The sequence below is a fragment of the Physcomitrium patens genome, chromosome 2 (assembly GCF_059467195.1).
Source record: "Physcomitrium patens ecotype Gransden chromosome 2, ASM5946719v1, whole genome shotgun sequence".
Classification (NCBI taxonomy): Eukaryota; Viridiplantae; Streptophyta; class Bryopsida; order Funariales; family Funariaceae; genus Physcomitrium; species Physcomitrium patens.
In genome coordinates, this window is record NC_143411.1 from 6,833,141 (window position 1) to 6,849,623 (window position 16,483).

Genomic DNA, 16,483 nt, shown 5'->3' on the forward strand with positions numbered 1-16,483 from the left:
TGAGATTTCGTTCAACGAATCTGCAGTTAGGGGATGCATGCCCGGCGCGGCCCCCAAGTCAAGCCATGCAAATGTTGCAGCATCTGTGAGCAGAAATCGTGGGAATAATCTGTATTGATTATCCATTCGAACCAGAGAGCCCAGAAGCCCTATATAAACTACAGTAAGGCCCCTCTCTGAGATACCGGGGCATTTTGGTCCATTCATGGTTGCGATTGCTCAGTGATCAGTCCTATCTCAGCTTATTCGTCGATCTAGGCTCCAGGTGCATGCGAGAATCACATCTCAAAAGCAAGCCAGGGCCATGTAGAGTTAATACAACAGTAACCACCTTGGATTTCATCGACTCACGGGCAGTTGCAGAATCAGTGGAATAGTACTGCATGTTGGTAACATTCACGATCAAAATCGATTACATGGCCAGCACGGTGAAGCACTAGATACTTCCACAGAATTCCGTGTCATGTCTGACAATCTGTGTAGTTATACGATACCTCTCTGAATTCTCGGCTATTGCTCTACAAAAGAGATACGCTTCAGGATTTGCCTCAGGGATGGCAGCCACAGAATAGTCACACCTTGACTGCTGGGGCTCTTCCTTGTGAGCCAGCACGAGAGAGGATGGAGGTAAAAGAATCTAAGTCCCAGAAAAACCAGTAGGGTCACTCAGTCGTGAAGCATATTGCATTTGCACAGCTTCCGGGAGCAACTGGGCGCCTTCCACAGAGAGGTAAAGTTCACTGGCTGATCCTTCCAGGACATATTCACGCAATTAGTGTTTTGGCTGTACCTGACACTCCAATGCACCGATGCGGTGTTTTGAAGTAGCACCTGGACCGTCTTCTTAGTATCCTCACTGATGCACATGGGCACAAACCCTGCGCGCCGGATTCGACTCATCCAATTGTCCTGGCGATCGTTGCGCTCTATCCGTTCGACTCCCTCGCAAGCTATCCCGTTGAGCATAATCATGGACCCTTCGTATTCCACAATCTGCTGTGCCTCTGGTTCTCGCCCGTTGAAAGCAATATGTGTGGAATCGAAGAATGTCCACCAGAAGTTAATTATTTCCTTGAAGCGCGTGAGGAAGTTCTCGGAGAGCATGTCTGCGTCGTTCTCGCTCACCACCAGGACACTGGGCTTCAATGACGACAGGAAATCTAGAAATGCGTCGCGAGGGGAGAGGTGAGGTGTTGGACTGTGACGAGAACTCTTAGGAACTAGGTTTGATAATCTATGTAAACGAAATTGGCAGCAGACCGCCAAAACCTGCTTGCACACACCGATTCAAACAAACTTATCAATTCATCGACAGTGTTGAGAAATGCAAAATGCTCTCAAGTGATGATGCTAAACAAGTCGCAGTTCAAGCAGACTAAATCGAAGTAAATTGGGGTTATACATCTGGCTGATGGAATGCATGGCAAGGTGTCGGGGACAAGGAATCCCTTACCTCTCCATCTTCAAGTTTGAGGTCTTCTTTCTTGATATTCTCCAGAGGGCCGACATACATGTTGAGCTCACAGTGAAGACCAAGAACTTTAGCAAATGTCACTAAACGGCTCATGAAATCTGCCGATTCAGCGTCGACTTGTTTGCTGCCCGTAGTTTTAGCCGTAGCATTTTGGTGTCTGATGGTGGTGATCCTCAGCTTCGTCGGAGGTCCACCCGGCCGATTTGATAGCGCGTCAATTAGGATTGGCCATTGCAACCCCTTGATGATGCCGACATCGACAATGTGCAAATGGCTCTTTCCCGCAAACACTTCCAGAAGAGTCTCGTTCGTCACGGTGTACGCGACTTGGTGCCACGCACTAAATTCGTGGAATGTCACAAGAGCGCGGTGAACTGCCTTCGGGCCTAGGGTTTTCTCTTGATGATGAAAAGGTCGGATGTATGTCGCCGATGCCTCTTTGCCTCCCGTTATCCGGCAGAAAAGTGCCTTGAGGCCGTAGGCTGCCAATCTCTGGTTTCCGTCGCCCGTGAACGAGGCCAGCTCGTTCAAGACCCACATGAGATGCTGAGTGCGGCCGATGTTCTTGCTCGCTATGGCGCCAGCGCAGAGGTTCAAGAGCTGCTCGGCCCACCGGGAGTCGCCCGGTTGTGAAAGCATTTCCCTTGGTTGGAGAATATCATGCGGACCGTTCCCTATTGTGATTTTCTCCTCTGGATCTGCCCCCTTGATATTGTCTGGAACTATAAACGTTGATTCTCCCTGGTTGACCCATTCGTGCATCATTTTCTTCCTTGCGGTGAATCCCGTCCCAGGACGAATTGGCGATTGCATCAATTCGTACTCGAACTCATGTCGACTGCTCGAACTAGATCTCCGGTAGGCAATAAGCTCTTGCAGGGAGTCATCGTCCGATTCTTCTTCCAAGCTGACGCTCATTACGCCATCGGACAAAATCTCCATGGTCAGTTCTATGGAATCAGCATCGTTACTCATAATCTCAAGCTGGTGATCTTCCTCCGCATCGAAGAGATCCTCGAGTCCTTGAGTAGGTCGTGTAGAGCCATCAGAGTTAGAACCGTAATGCATATCACTTACGGACTCGAGAGCCGCATCCGAGGGCATCTCAGACCACGCCGTATACTTGTTCAACGAATTAGCTCCGGGGGCGCAATACGATCCATGTATGATAGGAAGCCGCAACATGTCAGCAGCACTGATACTATCATTTGGTTCAGGAACATCTAACTCTACAGTGGAAGCCGCAAGGTAGTAGTTAACCCGAGTGCGGCCTTCGGAGAGGACGATGGGCTCATCTATTCCCGACCAAAGGCGGTCGCTATAGGCCATGTCCTGCACGTCCTCGTCTTCGACCGCAAGGTTCAAATCGAGTCCTAGTCCCGGAGTTCCTTCGACGTCAATAGCGCCATCGAACCATTGCGTAAGTCTCTCGTCTCCCCAGTTATTCGTCATGGACAATATGCTTTGGTCGCAGTTGGATGATGGTGGAACTCGGAATAGGTCCTCATGGTCTATGTATATGTTAGCAGATTCCTCTTTCTCCATGGTAGCCATCGTGTGAATCGCTTGATCCTAATCCACGTTCAAGGAAATATGAAGTTCATAGCACCAGATCTTAGAACGTTCACCTGTGGCCTCAGGCGCGGCGGTTGAACATCCGATAAGAAAGACGGGCTTCGGTGACATAAACTCCGAGGATTAAAAATTTATCAAGGTAATGAGATAGGAGCTCCGAAGTAATTGGCAGTTGACAAGAATGTGGAGCCCACTAGCTTATAGCCGTCGGTAGTTGAGAACCTTGACACTATGAAGCAAACCAAGTAACTTGAGAATGTCCTGAGCAAAACCCCCTTCCCCACTGCACCAACCAGAACTTAGACGTTGGAAATCGATCCACGAGTATTCGACACATTGTGAAAAATATAAAATATCCATCAGCACAAGATACCAAAACAGAAGAAACCCAGTGAGAGTCCACCAATCTATGCCGCGGCACCTGTTCCTCTCTCTCTCTCTCTCTCTGTCTCACTCTCTCTCCCAACTGCTTTCAGGCAAACGACCTGAGCTGCGCATGAACCAGAGCTCGATTCATCACATCCGTCTCTCTCTTTCCCCGATAGAAACCCTGGGCAAGACTTGTTCGAATTTAGTGAAAATAATCCCGAACAGTTAGCTACGTAATAGCCTGCTCGAAATTGCGAAGAACCAAGTACTCTAGCAATTTTAGCGACTCGGACCAATATGCTCGGAAGAATGTGCCACGTTCGCCATGCTCTCCTTTGCATTCTCTATCCATTCTACCGCTCTCATTCTTTATGCGCAATCCAGCTTTAAAACACACAACAGCTTTACAACAGCTTTAAAACTCAATTGCTAAACCAAAACTCTCACTACATGACTCTCTATACCCTTGTTCCCCGATCTGCAAATCGAAATTGTCCAAACTCACGTTTCATAGAGCTTCCTCACAAAATCCTCACAAACACGATCAATCGTTCAAAGCCTTTCGCTCTCACTCGGTTCCTCCGACACTATCTCTCGCGTCTGATCACACACACACACACACGGCTCTCGTAACAAAGGGCTTGATTCAAACCAATTCGTGGTACAAGCACGACGCTGTGACTGAAGACACGAATGGATCCAGTGACATGGTACACTACCTCAGTTCAGATTGCAACGAGCGCGACAAGGTGACGAGACGACCTCGGGGATGGCATGACTGGCTGGGCTAGTCGGCATGGACCAGGGCGGGGCCGGCACCACACCCCAACTTGGTCGCAATCTATTTCCAGATTTGCTCACAACACTATCACCTCCCCTCGACACATCCGTGTAAAACGCTGCGGCTCTCGCATTTCAAATCCCAGGCTCGCCCATTCCCTCCCTGTCGTTAATTTCATATACAAATGAAGTTAATCCGGATAATTAAAAATATATTTTTCGTGCGTTACTAACAATAGAGACTCCGTCGTTTGCCGGTCCCCGGAACCCTGGAGATCAAATCTCTTTTCACCCCCATCTCGGTGAATCTCCGGATCACCACCCCCTCCTCACTACCCTTCCTTTCCTCCCCCACGCTCATTTTAAAATCATTTTCCTCAGGATCGCAATCTTCACTGAACAGTCCGATGCACTTGACACCGATTCCTGGAGCCTGCTTTTTCTATTTTTATTTTTGATCCAATCATGTCGATGAGATATTTCACGCGCAAACATAGTAATTAACCTGGAGCACCCGTTCTGTTCTCTCGAGCTGCCCTGCGACTCTTCTCCCCCCCTGCTTTTTCCTCCTACTCACAGTATGCTGAGGCTGCATCCGAGGAAACAACGATCGGAGCTTCGCGACTGGATGTCTCGGACAACACAGGACGGAGCACAGGACGGAGCACAGGGGGGTTTGACACAATCAGGGCTCAGCTCTGATTCGCTCCGCTTGCGACTGTTGCTCACGAACGCGCATCATCCCCTTGAACTCTCACCCGATTGAAGCGGGCATTTCAGTTAGTAACAAAGGAGTTGGTGAGTCAAGATTCGCGAGTCTGACATTCCAGTCGGGTTTTGCTATATCCGCCGATACCGCCAGCTTCCTATTTTGCGACGGGTAGCACGGTGGATGTCCAGCTTTCTGTGAATGCCGAGAGCATCTGGTGAATTAACTCCATCGGTGAATTTGGGTGGAAGCCCACTGTACGTTTGGGTGGAAGCCCATGTACATTCTGTCAGTTCGGCATGGGATTCCGGTGCTGTGCTTTCTTTATGCATCCATCCTGATGCTTCTCCCTTCACACTCATTCCCTCTCTCCTTTTGCGAGCCCCTTTATTCATTCAGACAGATTTACGCACTCACACTCTCACTCTCACACACACACAATTCAATTTTGTATTCTTCCAACCTTCATCGATTCATCCATCTATGTGTTCGTCAGTTCATCCATCCATCATGCCCTGGATGGATGGTTTTATGGATGAGATTTGGATGGATGGTTTTATGGATGAGATTTGGATGGATGGATAGGTGACCTTGGCATTCATTTTTGTTTTCCAGGTATTTGGTGGAAAACCTTGATTAGGGTGCAATAAATAACATTGATTTTTTTAAAAAAAAAATACTAAAGCTATTTGTTGATGTTGATTTAATCAACCCATGTGTTGCACATGCTAATAAAAATTTTAACTTGTCATTATCCAATTAATTATAAAACAGATAGTGCTCTCTGAAGATTTGGTTCCTTTAAAAGAATCATATAATCGGAACATTTAGAATGAGACTGTTTTTCTTCTCTTTTTTGGCATTCTAGATACGTTAGGAAAGAGAGTAGGTAAATTCATATTTCTCTTTATATGGTACTACAAATCTTGGTTATTACTTTGTAATCTCACTTGTTATTGTTATAACTTGAGTATTCTTTGAAAAGAAGTGAATGGCACTTAAAAAAACAAAGAAGATCAAACTAATCAAATGTTTCTTCTATTCCTAAGATATAGAAGTTATATTTGCATTCATTGCTTTAGTTTCATACATACATTGCAATATTGCTTAATTTAATTAATCATATTGTTGATGATTATTTTGTTTGGCAGTTTTATTTAATTTTACATGTATGTATGTATATGTATATATGCCATTTAGTTATTAATACTAAAACATGTTTTATTTTGCTATTTTCACTGAAGTTCAAAAAGATTTTTTTTTAAAAAAAATAACATATCTTTTATAACATTATACTTATTAAAGTTACAAATAATTGTAACAAGTAGCAACATTTACTAGTATATTTATTTGTCTAAATAGATTAAATTCTTGATATCTTATTATAAAGCTTCTTTGAACGTTAGTAGACTTTATATATATTTATAAGTAATTGAAATGTAGACTACTTGACCAAATGTTATGTATTTAGCTACTTGCATTACAAGTTGGTCCTCTGGTGCACATATTTTAAATTTGCCTTACAAATTAGACATGTATTCTATCAATTGGATAAGTGTCATATGACCTATAGGACATTGCTATATATTGCTTTAGTAGATAGTATATGTAAAGGCAAGAATGAAGCCTTCATCACTCTTATTAACGCCTTTCTTATATTCTATCTTAATTCAAGATATCATAATCATTTTGCATTTAGCAATAGCCATTATAGTTTCAACTCTATATCTATCTTTTAATTGTTTGCTTTCTCACTTTTGGTGATATAAGAAAGTATTGTCATATGAAGAATTTTTATGTGATTTATATCTTTGACAATCTGATAAGAGTGTTAATGTTTTATACTTGGTTTTTTTTAAAATAAATAAATTATTCTATTTTTTTATTATATTCCAAAAGTTATAGACTATATTTTGTTAATTTATTTTTTTGTTTTTTTTTAATATTGATTTGTTTTCAATGAGAGTTAACTATCATTTTGTCTAGAACTTTTCATTTGTTATTAGAAATTGGAGATTAACCTCTTTGAATTTGATTTGTAGATTTTTTTATAATTATCTATTATAAAAATAGAAAAAATATACTTGATAGAACTTAAAATAAATTTGCAACTATTATTGATCTTTACAAGTTTATCAATACTTTTAGGAAAAAATTTCACAAATTAACAATAATAAATATATGCCTATAAAAGAATTGATACAAATGATATTATTAATATCTTTTATATACCTATAAAATAAGTCATTATTTCTATGCTTATAAAAGAAATCAACAATAAGGTACAATTTATAATGTCTATGATAAGTTTTGCAATTGAGAGAAGCAATTTAAGAATTTAAAATTTTCAATTCCAAATTCTTTTTTATAAATTTTTCATAAATTCACATATAAAAAAGTCAATAAATAAAGATGTCTAATTGCAATAAGGACCTTGAAATTAGACAAGTCTAGAATATTAAATACAAGTCTTATACTACTACCAAATTATACATTATGTTTTTAACTTTTTATAGTTATTACAACTTCAAATCACAAATTTTTAACTCAAGTACTTTTAGACATTAGTGCCTTAATATGTTTTGTAGATAAAGACTTTGCATTACAACAAGACTTGATACTTATAAAAAAAGATCCAACCATCTCAAGTAAAAATTATTGATAAACAACCATTTGTATCTGAAAATATCATAGAAAAAACCAAACAATCAAAAGTTACATAAGCATATCAAGTATCTAATATTGTCTTTAACATTATTTAATGTCTTTCAAATCTAATATTATTTGTATTTTCAATTCCAATATTAATATATTTTGAAATAATAGAAAATTTTAAGATATGTTTGAGAAGAAGAATGCAAAAATCTTGCTAGAACATCATCTATATGACAATGCTACTAATCTTCAAGATGTCATATGGTTTGCTACTTTTTGACCCAATTTATAACTTGTTGCAAAACAAGCTCACAACATTAAAAGAATATATTAACAAGAATTTAGCAATGAATTTTACTTAACATTCTAAATTCCTAATTGATACATATATACTCTTTGTAAAGAAAAAATAATAGATCTTTGTAGATATGCATTGACTACCAAGATTTTTAAAAATTCTTAGTAAAAAAATGATATTCTTTATAATTTATATTTGGACTTTTTACCAATTGGATCAAGCTAAAATCTACACAAAAATAAATCTCCAAGGAACCTATAATTTAGTATGCTTTAAAATTGAAGATACATAGAAAATCACTTTTTGTACAAGATATGAATACATTGAGTACAATGTCATGTTTTTTGGCTTTAGAAATGATTGAGTCATTTTCTAATATTTAATGAACAATGTATTTTATAAATTCTTTTATAGCTTCATATTATATTTTCTTTAGAAAATAACTTAATTTATTTTAAGACTCAAAAATTACATAAATGATATATTTGTCTTATTTTACAAAATTACAAGATAATGGCATATATATCAAATTAAAAAAATACATATTTCATGAGCCTTAAGTAGAATTCTTTGGCTATTTCATATTGAATGAATGCTTCATGATAGATCTAAAGAAGATTAAGACCATTAAGAATTGAAAAATTCCAAAATTGGTTTGTGATGTTAAATATTTTCTTGGCTTTGCAAAGTTTCATAGGATCTTAATCAATAAATATTCACAAACAAGTACTCCACTTCTACAATTAACATGTAATGATAAATTTGAATGGAGATCAAAAACTAAGAAAGTCTTTTAATGCTTATAGACAAAATTTACTATATCCTTTGCCTTGATTTACTTTAAATTTTATAAGCCATTTATTTTTAGAAATCAATGCTTTCGACTTTGCATTGGAAGCAATCTTAACACAAATTAGAAAATAACAAAAACTACATCTCTTTGCATTCTATTTTAGAAAATTCTCAATTAAAGAGATAAACTACAAAATCCACAACAAAGAACTTCTTAGTATTGTAGATTATTTTTAAAAATGACACTATTTTGTTGAAGTTGCTTTGCATCCAATAATTGTATATACAATTCATAAGAAACTTAAATATTTCATATTGGCTTGTGTTTTAAATTTTTATTAAGCCCATTAGAGCTTGTTTCTATCATGTACAACTTCAATAATATATGTTAATTCCAAAAGCAAAAAGAATTGTCAAATTCTTTATTAAGAAAATTATATATTTCCCCAAAAGAAACAGACGTAGCATATAATTAGTAATAGAAAACATTCTTAAAATTTAAGAAATTTTGTATTTGAGCAAATATTACATGAATTCTATTAGATTCTTTATTTCTTGATTACAATAGTTTTTTAGTAGATAATATATATGGAGGCAAAAATAAGGCCTTCATCACTATTTTTAATTATTTTTTTATGTTCTATCTTAATTCAAGTCTTTCTAATCTTTTTGCATTTGGCAATAGTTATTTTAGTTTTAATTCTATATTTATATTTTAGTTGTCTATTTTCTCTCTTTTACAAATATAAGAGTATATTGTCATTCGTAGAATTTTGTTGTAGTTTATATTCTTGACAATAATTAATAATAAGAAGGTTATAAGCTTAAATTCTAAAAAAAATTGAATAAATAATATAAATATAAATAGACATTAGTTTTTTATAAGTCTTATTATTTAATTATTCTAAATTTTAAAAAGATATGGATTTTTAAATTTACTTCTTAACATATATTATAATTACTTAGGATTTTGAAGTAATATTTTTTTAGTATGAGAATGCAAAGTAAGTATTTTTTCTTTTTTTCTTTTTTTCTTTTTTCTAATCATTGTTTTAAAATTTGGAAGATAAATGAAAGGAATATATTTTTATTTTTATGTATTCATTTCCAATTACTAATACCGAAATTACATAGTTCTTGTTAAAAGATAAATGGTTTTTTAATATATAAAAAAATAAAAAATAGTTTTTTTATTCATACAATTCTTTAGGATTTGAATGAAAGTTATCTATTAACTTTATCATAGTTTTAAAAAATTTGCATAAAATACACCAAGTGCCTTTAATAAATTATTAAGATTATTTTATGAATTTTCATGGTTGTGCATTTAGAAAGATTTATTTTTATAACAAAATTTACTTTAAAATATATACTATGTGATATAGATATGAATATATATATATATATATATATATATAGTATTCGTGTTAGTTATGTTACAGTTAGATTATGTTTTTAGATGCTTAAATTTTTCTACATCTAAATCCTAAAACAAATTGGAATTGGACTGATCAAATGCCATTGCTTTGATCAAACATCTAATTGGGAGAACAGCAAAGATTATCTTTGACTGTGATAAAATCAGATCTCTTTCTCAAACCAAAAGGTTCTTGCTTTCTTTTTTTTGGTCCTAAACTTTATGAAATTTCTTTTTATATGATAAAATGGCTTTATACTTCTTAAAGAGTAATTATATTCCACAAAAAATAATTCAAATAAAAAAATATAATTATAAAAGATATTGCAAAAGTCATATATGTATATATATATATATATATATATATATAGATATATTAGTAATGAATATGTCAAACTTCTAAAACTATTTTTAGAAGGTGCAAACTTCAAAAAGGGATTTTGTATGATCTAAGCTTTGCAATTTCTAGAAAGATTTTTTTAAAGAAGAGATACATTGATGCTAGAGACCTTTTTAATTTCTACTATATTTAATATTTTATTTCATAGTGGATAATCCACTATTCTATCAACCAGTAGAAGGATTGTTACCAACAGATTCAATAATTGGCAACAAATTACTTCAAATACATGATTTCTTATTTGATTATTTTAGCATCTCCATCAAATTCAATAACATGAATATCTTAGCAAAAGATCCCTACAATTGTGTAAAAACCCATCTTAACGTTCTTTTCTAGAAGACTGCATGTGAAGCTTGATTCTATGCAATGTTTTCCAGCCCTTGCGGTGAGCCTTCAAAATCCTAAAAATTTGGCTGACCCTAATCCTTTTGAATGTCACATTCTACTCAAAACATTAACCCCATAATCCTTTTGTTTCTTAATTGCTATAATATGCGTTATGGGAAGCCAACAAAAGTCTATTAAGAGATAGATAATTATTCTCAATGAATAGAAAACCTAGAAGTAGAAGGCATAAGAAACTCAGCTCAAAGATTAACAAAGTATGAGTTAAAGGTAGTTAACAATCCAGAACTTTAAATATTATGAAATAAATAAATAAATAAAATGGAAACTTGTTAGTGCAATCACACGTTACAGATACATGGTCCACAGCCAGCACAACTTGACTATTTGAAACCCTAAAAATAAATAAATCAATTCTTTCACTCATTATTTTACTGTTGATGGTGGCAAATGTGTGGACAGAAAAGGTGGATTGTGAGAAGGAGTTCCTGCCACACTACACAATTAAATGATTTCGGTCTTTCTTTTTTCCTTTCTCAATTCTTTTATAATTATTTTATAATTTGTAATTTATAATTGTTTTTCTCCCTGATCATGTAATTGGAGGGTTATTGTGCATTAACAGTCATTCTGCAGGTATTGTTAGTTTGTGGTGTTCACTTGGATTATTAAATGTGGACAGCAAGTATGGAATGTGCTATATTTTGGAACACAAATGTATTTGTGGGATTGTAATCAAAAGCATATCAATGATAGTACCCATGTTGTTTGTTGTACATTTGGAGTAATATCTACAATAACCATGTTATTTGTTAAAATGGTACTTTTGTGTATATGTGTACATATAAATTTATTTGGTTCATGTAAAATGAACTCATTCTTTAACCTCACATGTGTTTAGTGGAGAGCATAGTTGCAAAAATACCTTGCATTGTTTTATTCCTTACTTTTATTTAAATCCATAAATAATAAAATTAATATTAATAAATCTGCTTTTAGGTTTTGCTGTGTTGAATAATACGTTTGATTTTTTTGTATTAAAAATTTACTTTATTCCATGTTTTGGTTTTGTTTGAATGAAACTACCACTTATATCCTGTTATTTTTTGATTTATTTCTTTGTAATTGGGTGAAAGTCTTTGTGTCTCTGTAACTTTCTTTTAATTTTTTTTTTAACGAATATATTGGGTGTAGGACTCTTCTTTTTGTTTTGTGTTTTTTTTTAACTGTAAATTCGATTTTAGCATGATCAATCTTTCATCTGTAAAAGTTTTTTGTTTTTTGTTTTGTTTTGTTTTGTTTTTTTTTATGTGTGGTTTGGTAATTTAGTGTTTTTAAAAGCATTTAGATGTCTTTCTATGCGCACATTTATTTATTTTATTTTTTTATTCTTATGAATTTGATTGATATGCATGTCTGTGAATTCTTTTCTCATTATTTTCAATTTTTTTACATCTCAGCTATTTCTTGAGTTTTGGGGTTCTTTCTTAGTTTGTAACGTTTTAAAAATAATTGAGGTAGGTTTCTTACTTCTATTTTTTTATTTTTTATTTTCATTATCTAAATATTTTTAACATATTGTTGTACTTTCTATCATTCCCATGTAGTAATTTGTGTTTATTGTGTACTTGTCTTAATAAAGGATTTTAATTTTTATAAAAAAACAATTTGCACTAGTTTTTCATCAGAATTTTTCATTTAATTTCAATATGTTATTTGTCTTTGTTTTACTCTCATACGTATCCATATAATGAAGGTAGCTAACACATTTATGCTACACACATGCTCATGTTTCTCATTTTATTTTCTATAATTTATCATAAAAATGTATTTGTTGGAAAGATTTAGGTGCCAACAATCTTCATGCTAATATATATATATATATATATATATATATATATAATTTTTTTAATATACTTTATATGAAAAATTTGGTGTTTTTCCTTGAAATTTGCTGATTGGCAAATTTGTTTTGTTAATCCTTGAAGTTTGTTGATTGGATGACTTTTTAAGAAAGCAAGTTAATTTCTTGATTAATAAAAATTAAAGAATTAAAATAGACCTTCTATTACAATATTAAAGAACATTGTAATAGAAGATTAAAGAATTATGATAGATACCCAAAAGTCTAGATCTTCTATTACAATATTGCAAAGTGAAGTGAAAAGTTGTACAAAAATAGTGTATTTTAATTAGCAACATGGTACAAGTGCTACTGCATTATCTCTTTAATTGTACTTGTAAATTTGAAAAAAACCTGAAAGCATCATATCTAATATAAGAATAAAATTTCCTAATTGCATTGATGATTGTCATGTACCAAAAAGTGTAATTTGCCTATTTTGTTTTACTACAGATGAAAATGGGACACATTTAAAATATAAGATGTGACAAAGCCTCTTGGTAGAATATATTTATTTTTGAGAAAAGGATTAATTTGAAGTATGCTATAACTTTATGCTTAAAAATTCTTGGAACCAACCAACTTCCACAATCTATAAATTTTATATTCACATGTGTGATTTCTCCTACATGATTTCTCCCACATGTGGCATATTTATGTATTTGTTTTTGACAATGATAACTATCACTACAATACGTTTGTTTATAATGTTTCATTTATAATTTGATTTTTCCATCCTTACTGGATGTATGATATATATATATATATATATATATATATATATATGCCATTTATTTAATTACTTAGTTATTTATAATAAAGTATTATTAAAAATGTATTATATTTATGATCTAGAATTATAGACTTTGGTAAGTTACTTAATAGATGCTATCCACTACTATTTAAAAACCCTTTTCTACTTTATCTGTCGATATTATACCTTCCAAAGATACTTTGCACACAAGCATCAAACATTGTCCAATGTTTTCTGTTTATATGACTCAGCCAATAATAATAACTGCAATCGAATAGGGTGGGCTGTGATATGTTGTTTACAATTAATCTATTAATTTTTTCCTCAGAAACTGTAATTGTAATTGTCAAATTTTACTCACAAATGTCAAATATTTTTTTCACCAAAATTGAAACAACTTGGGTTGTGCATGAATTTTATTTTACCACAGTTATCCACACCCAACTGTTCTACGCTATTCCTGGTGGTGTGATGGTTACTGAATTATAAATTTGTGCTCACTTCAGACAATGTGCTTGCAATTAAACCACCTTCTTGTTATCTAATAGCCCAACTCATGCTCCATAGCACACCCATTTTTCATCATTTTTAGTTAGCGAAATGCCACAATTTGACATCACAAACCACCGTTGATATATAACTTCTTTTGTAAACTACCAGCAATTAATATGACATATTTCTGTGTTTTCCTGTACATTTTGTACACAAACCGGTGGCTTCATGTTGGCAATTAATGTCAACCAGCTGGAGCCTGGCTTGAAAGACTGACGTTCAAGAGACATGGAAATGGAGATGAATTCCTCGGAGTTTGAAGAGCTGCATGAGGAATCCACCGCTGCATCGACAACAGCAGTCGAGAGTGTGCTGTCATTGAGCAAGTTAGATTGCAAAACACACAACAAGACACAGAGAATCGGTGCAGTGTGTGTGGGGTGTGACGGATTTCTAGACCAACCTGGTGCCGCATCCCAAAACTCACGTTATGTTTCGTCTTATGCACCGTAACTGTCGGTAACAGACATCACGAGTTCATCATTCGAGCGCTTGTCGAGGCAAGTGAACGACGTGCCGCCAATGCATACGACGTGAGAGAATAAATTGTACTGCAACAATCAGGGCTAAAAGTGTTGTCCAGTGCCTAGACTAGTGCCCCACCTGATGATGCAAGTGCTGAATCAACCACCAGCCACGTCTCCTAGACCTCACCTTCATTGGATGGTCTCCTGGTTAGCCTTGTCTCCTCTTGCGCTTCATCTGTTGATGCAATTCCTCTCGGGTTTTTTTAGCCTATATGTGTCCCATTCGTATGCAGACTAGCGGTGTTTGTAAGTTTTTAGAGGTAATGACATGGTAGAGACTTCATTAACAAAACGTTAATCCTACTGGAGATGTAAATGCAAGGTTAGGGGCTGAATTTACTTTATAAAGTGATTTGAGTGGTGGCAGGCCAAGTCCGTTTCGTCACAAACAGTTCTGACCACACTTTCATCCAGCGAGGGCATCGGGCGTCTCCATAGTGTATCCTGGGTGACATACAGAAGTTTGATTGGGTTCATAGTCCGATGCACTGGCAGAAAGCGCTTCACACTGGGCAGGTGGGCTTGGTTGAGCTCATGCTGGATGGGACCAAGTTGCTGATGTGTAACTATTTAAAGGCCGGTACTTACGCCGTCTCATTCTAGTTTCCCCAAAGCTGATACCTCACCCAGTCCTAAACTTAAACCTCAGAGCCAGTAGCTAGATTTCAGGACACAATCCGAGGATTCCCGAAAAACTCGAACACGACCACTGCAGGCAAGATCTGAATACACTAGAAACCAATGAGCAGAAGCAGCGCATGGCACATTCTCCGCGGCCGAAGGCAGAATCAGATAAACTAATTCCAGTAGTGTCGCAACAGTCATGGGCAACAGAACCGGGAATGGTCGATGCGGAAGGATGAGGAGCAATTGGTGGATCCACTGGATGCAAAGCCCTGAACAGATGCCATTCACCGCGAGAGCTGTGGTGTGAGTGGACCGATGCCCAGTAATCACAGCAAACTGAGTTGCCTGTGATGGGCACAACCATCAGCTGCTTTTCCCAATGAGGCAGTTGTTCTGAGAGGACCACCTTCAGACATCAACACCACTGCTGCCTCAGTGCCGCTACGGCCATGAGGCTTGATTGCAACCACAATGTCAGTCAGGTTCAATCCGATGCTATCAAACTAGTTTGAGTCCGTCAGCAAACACCCTTATCATTCATACAACGAGGTCACTCACTGCAGCTTCAATCATGGTTGCCATGGTCTGTGTTGTTGCATTGCTGAAGACAGTCATGGAGTGCCGAAGTGACTTCTACCCAAATAACCACCACTAGCAGCATTGTTGATGAGCAGGGATTGAAGCCAAAGCCTCTCTCTGAATTGTGGGGAGTAAAATAGATTTTTATTTATATAAATGTTGTCTTTCATGATGCGGTGTTAACTTCATAGGTTTCCACTTTCAGTAGCAGGATTGATCGATGAGAATTGTTTTGGGTGAATAGGCATATTTGAGAGTTTTGCCCAAGTGTATGGACATGTGATGATCACCCAAGCAAAGTTTGATCACATTTTGGAATGGGCATTTGTTCATTTGTATGGTTTTGTGTACTCTCTTGTGCCTCATCTCCTGAGGGAGTTGTAGTCATAATTAATTGATTTTAGCCACAAAATGAGTTTTTTTTTTTTTTTTGGATATGTTTTTATTAAATTTACTTAATGAGTATAAATGGTTACTGTAAAGAACTATTTATCAAAGAACTGGTTAATATAAAGAAAGTATTTTTGATAAATGGTTACTCAACATAAATAGAGTGAAAGCTCTAACATTACCTTTTATAATTTGTACAAAATACAAGTTTTTTCAATAAGTTTTATGCTTTTTATAATTTTAACATACTATTAATCTTAAATTTCACATTGATTGAATTGAAAATTGATCTATAGAACTATATTTGTTTATATTATATATCATTACAAAGGAG

General features: G+C 35.2%; 1 protein-coding gene and 1 long non-coding RNA gene across 3 annotated transcripts; one reads left to right on the top strand and one right to left on the bottom strand.

Annotated features, from left to right (window-relative positions):
- Positions 1 to 365: 365 nt before the first annotated feature.
- Positions 366 to 4,336, bottom strand: LOC112279152 (protein NODULATION SIGNALING PATHWAY 1). The gene is made up of 3 exons (XM_024513305.3): positions 4,138 to 4,336; positions 1,454 to 3,332; positions 366 to 1,269 (listed from the first exon to the last, which is right to left on the bottom strand). The coding sequence occupies exons 2-3, from the start codon at positions 3,026 to 3,028 to the stop codon at positions 667 to 669; spliced, it is 2,178 nt and encodes a 725-aa protein (XP_024369073.1). The 5' UTR covers positions 3,029 to 3,332; positions 4,138 to 4,336; the 3' UTR covers positions 366 to 666.
- A 6,011-nt stretch (positions 4,337 to 10,347) lies between these two features.
- LOC141045096 (uncharacterized) lies at positions 10,348 to 11,593 on the top strand. Of its 2 annotated transcripts, none has more exons than XR_012217004.1 (2): positions 10,348 to 10,857; positions 11,280 to 11,593. It is a non-coding gene; the product is annotated as an uncharacterized LOC141045096 (long non-coding RNA). The 2 variants fall into 2 exon arrangements; XR_012217003.2 differs by lacking the exon at positions 10,348 to 10,857 and adding an exon at positions 10,864 to 11,087.
- The last annotated feature ends 4,890 nt before the right edge of the window (positions 11,594 to 16,483 follow it).

Coding starts and splice junctions, on each gene's coding strand:
- LOC112279152 (XM_024513305.3), bottom strand. CDS start 3,028: ATGGCTACCATGGAGAAAGAGGAATCTGCTAACATATACATAGACCAT. Junction 1,270..1,453: donor TCAAACTTGAAGATGGAGAG/GTAAGGGATTCC, acceptor GTGTGCAAGCAG/GTTTTGGCGGTCTGCTGCCA.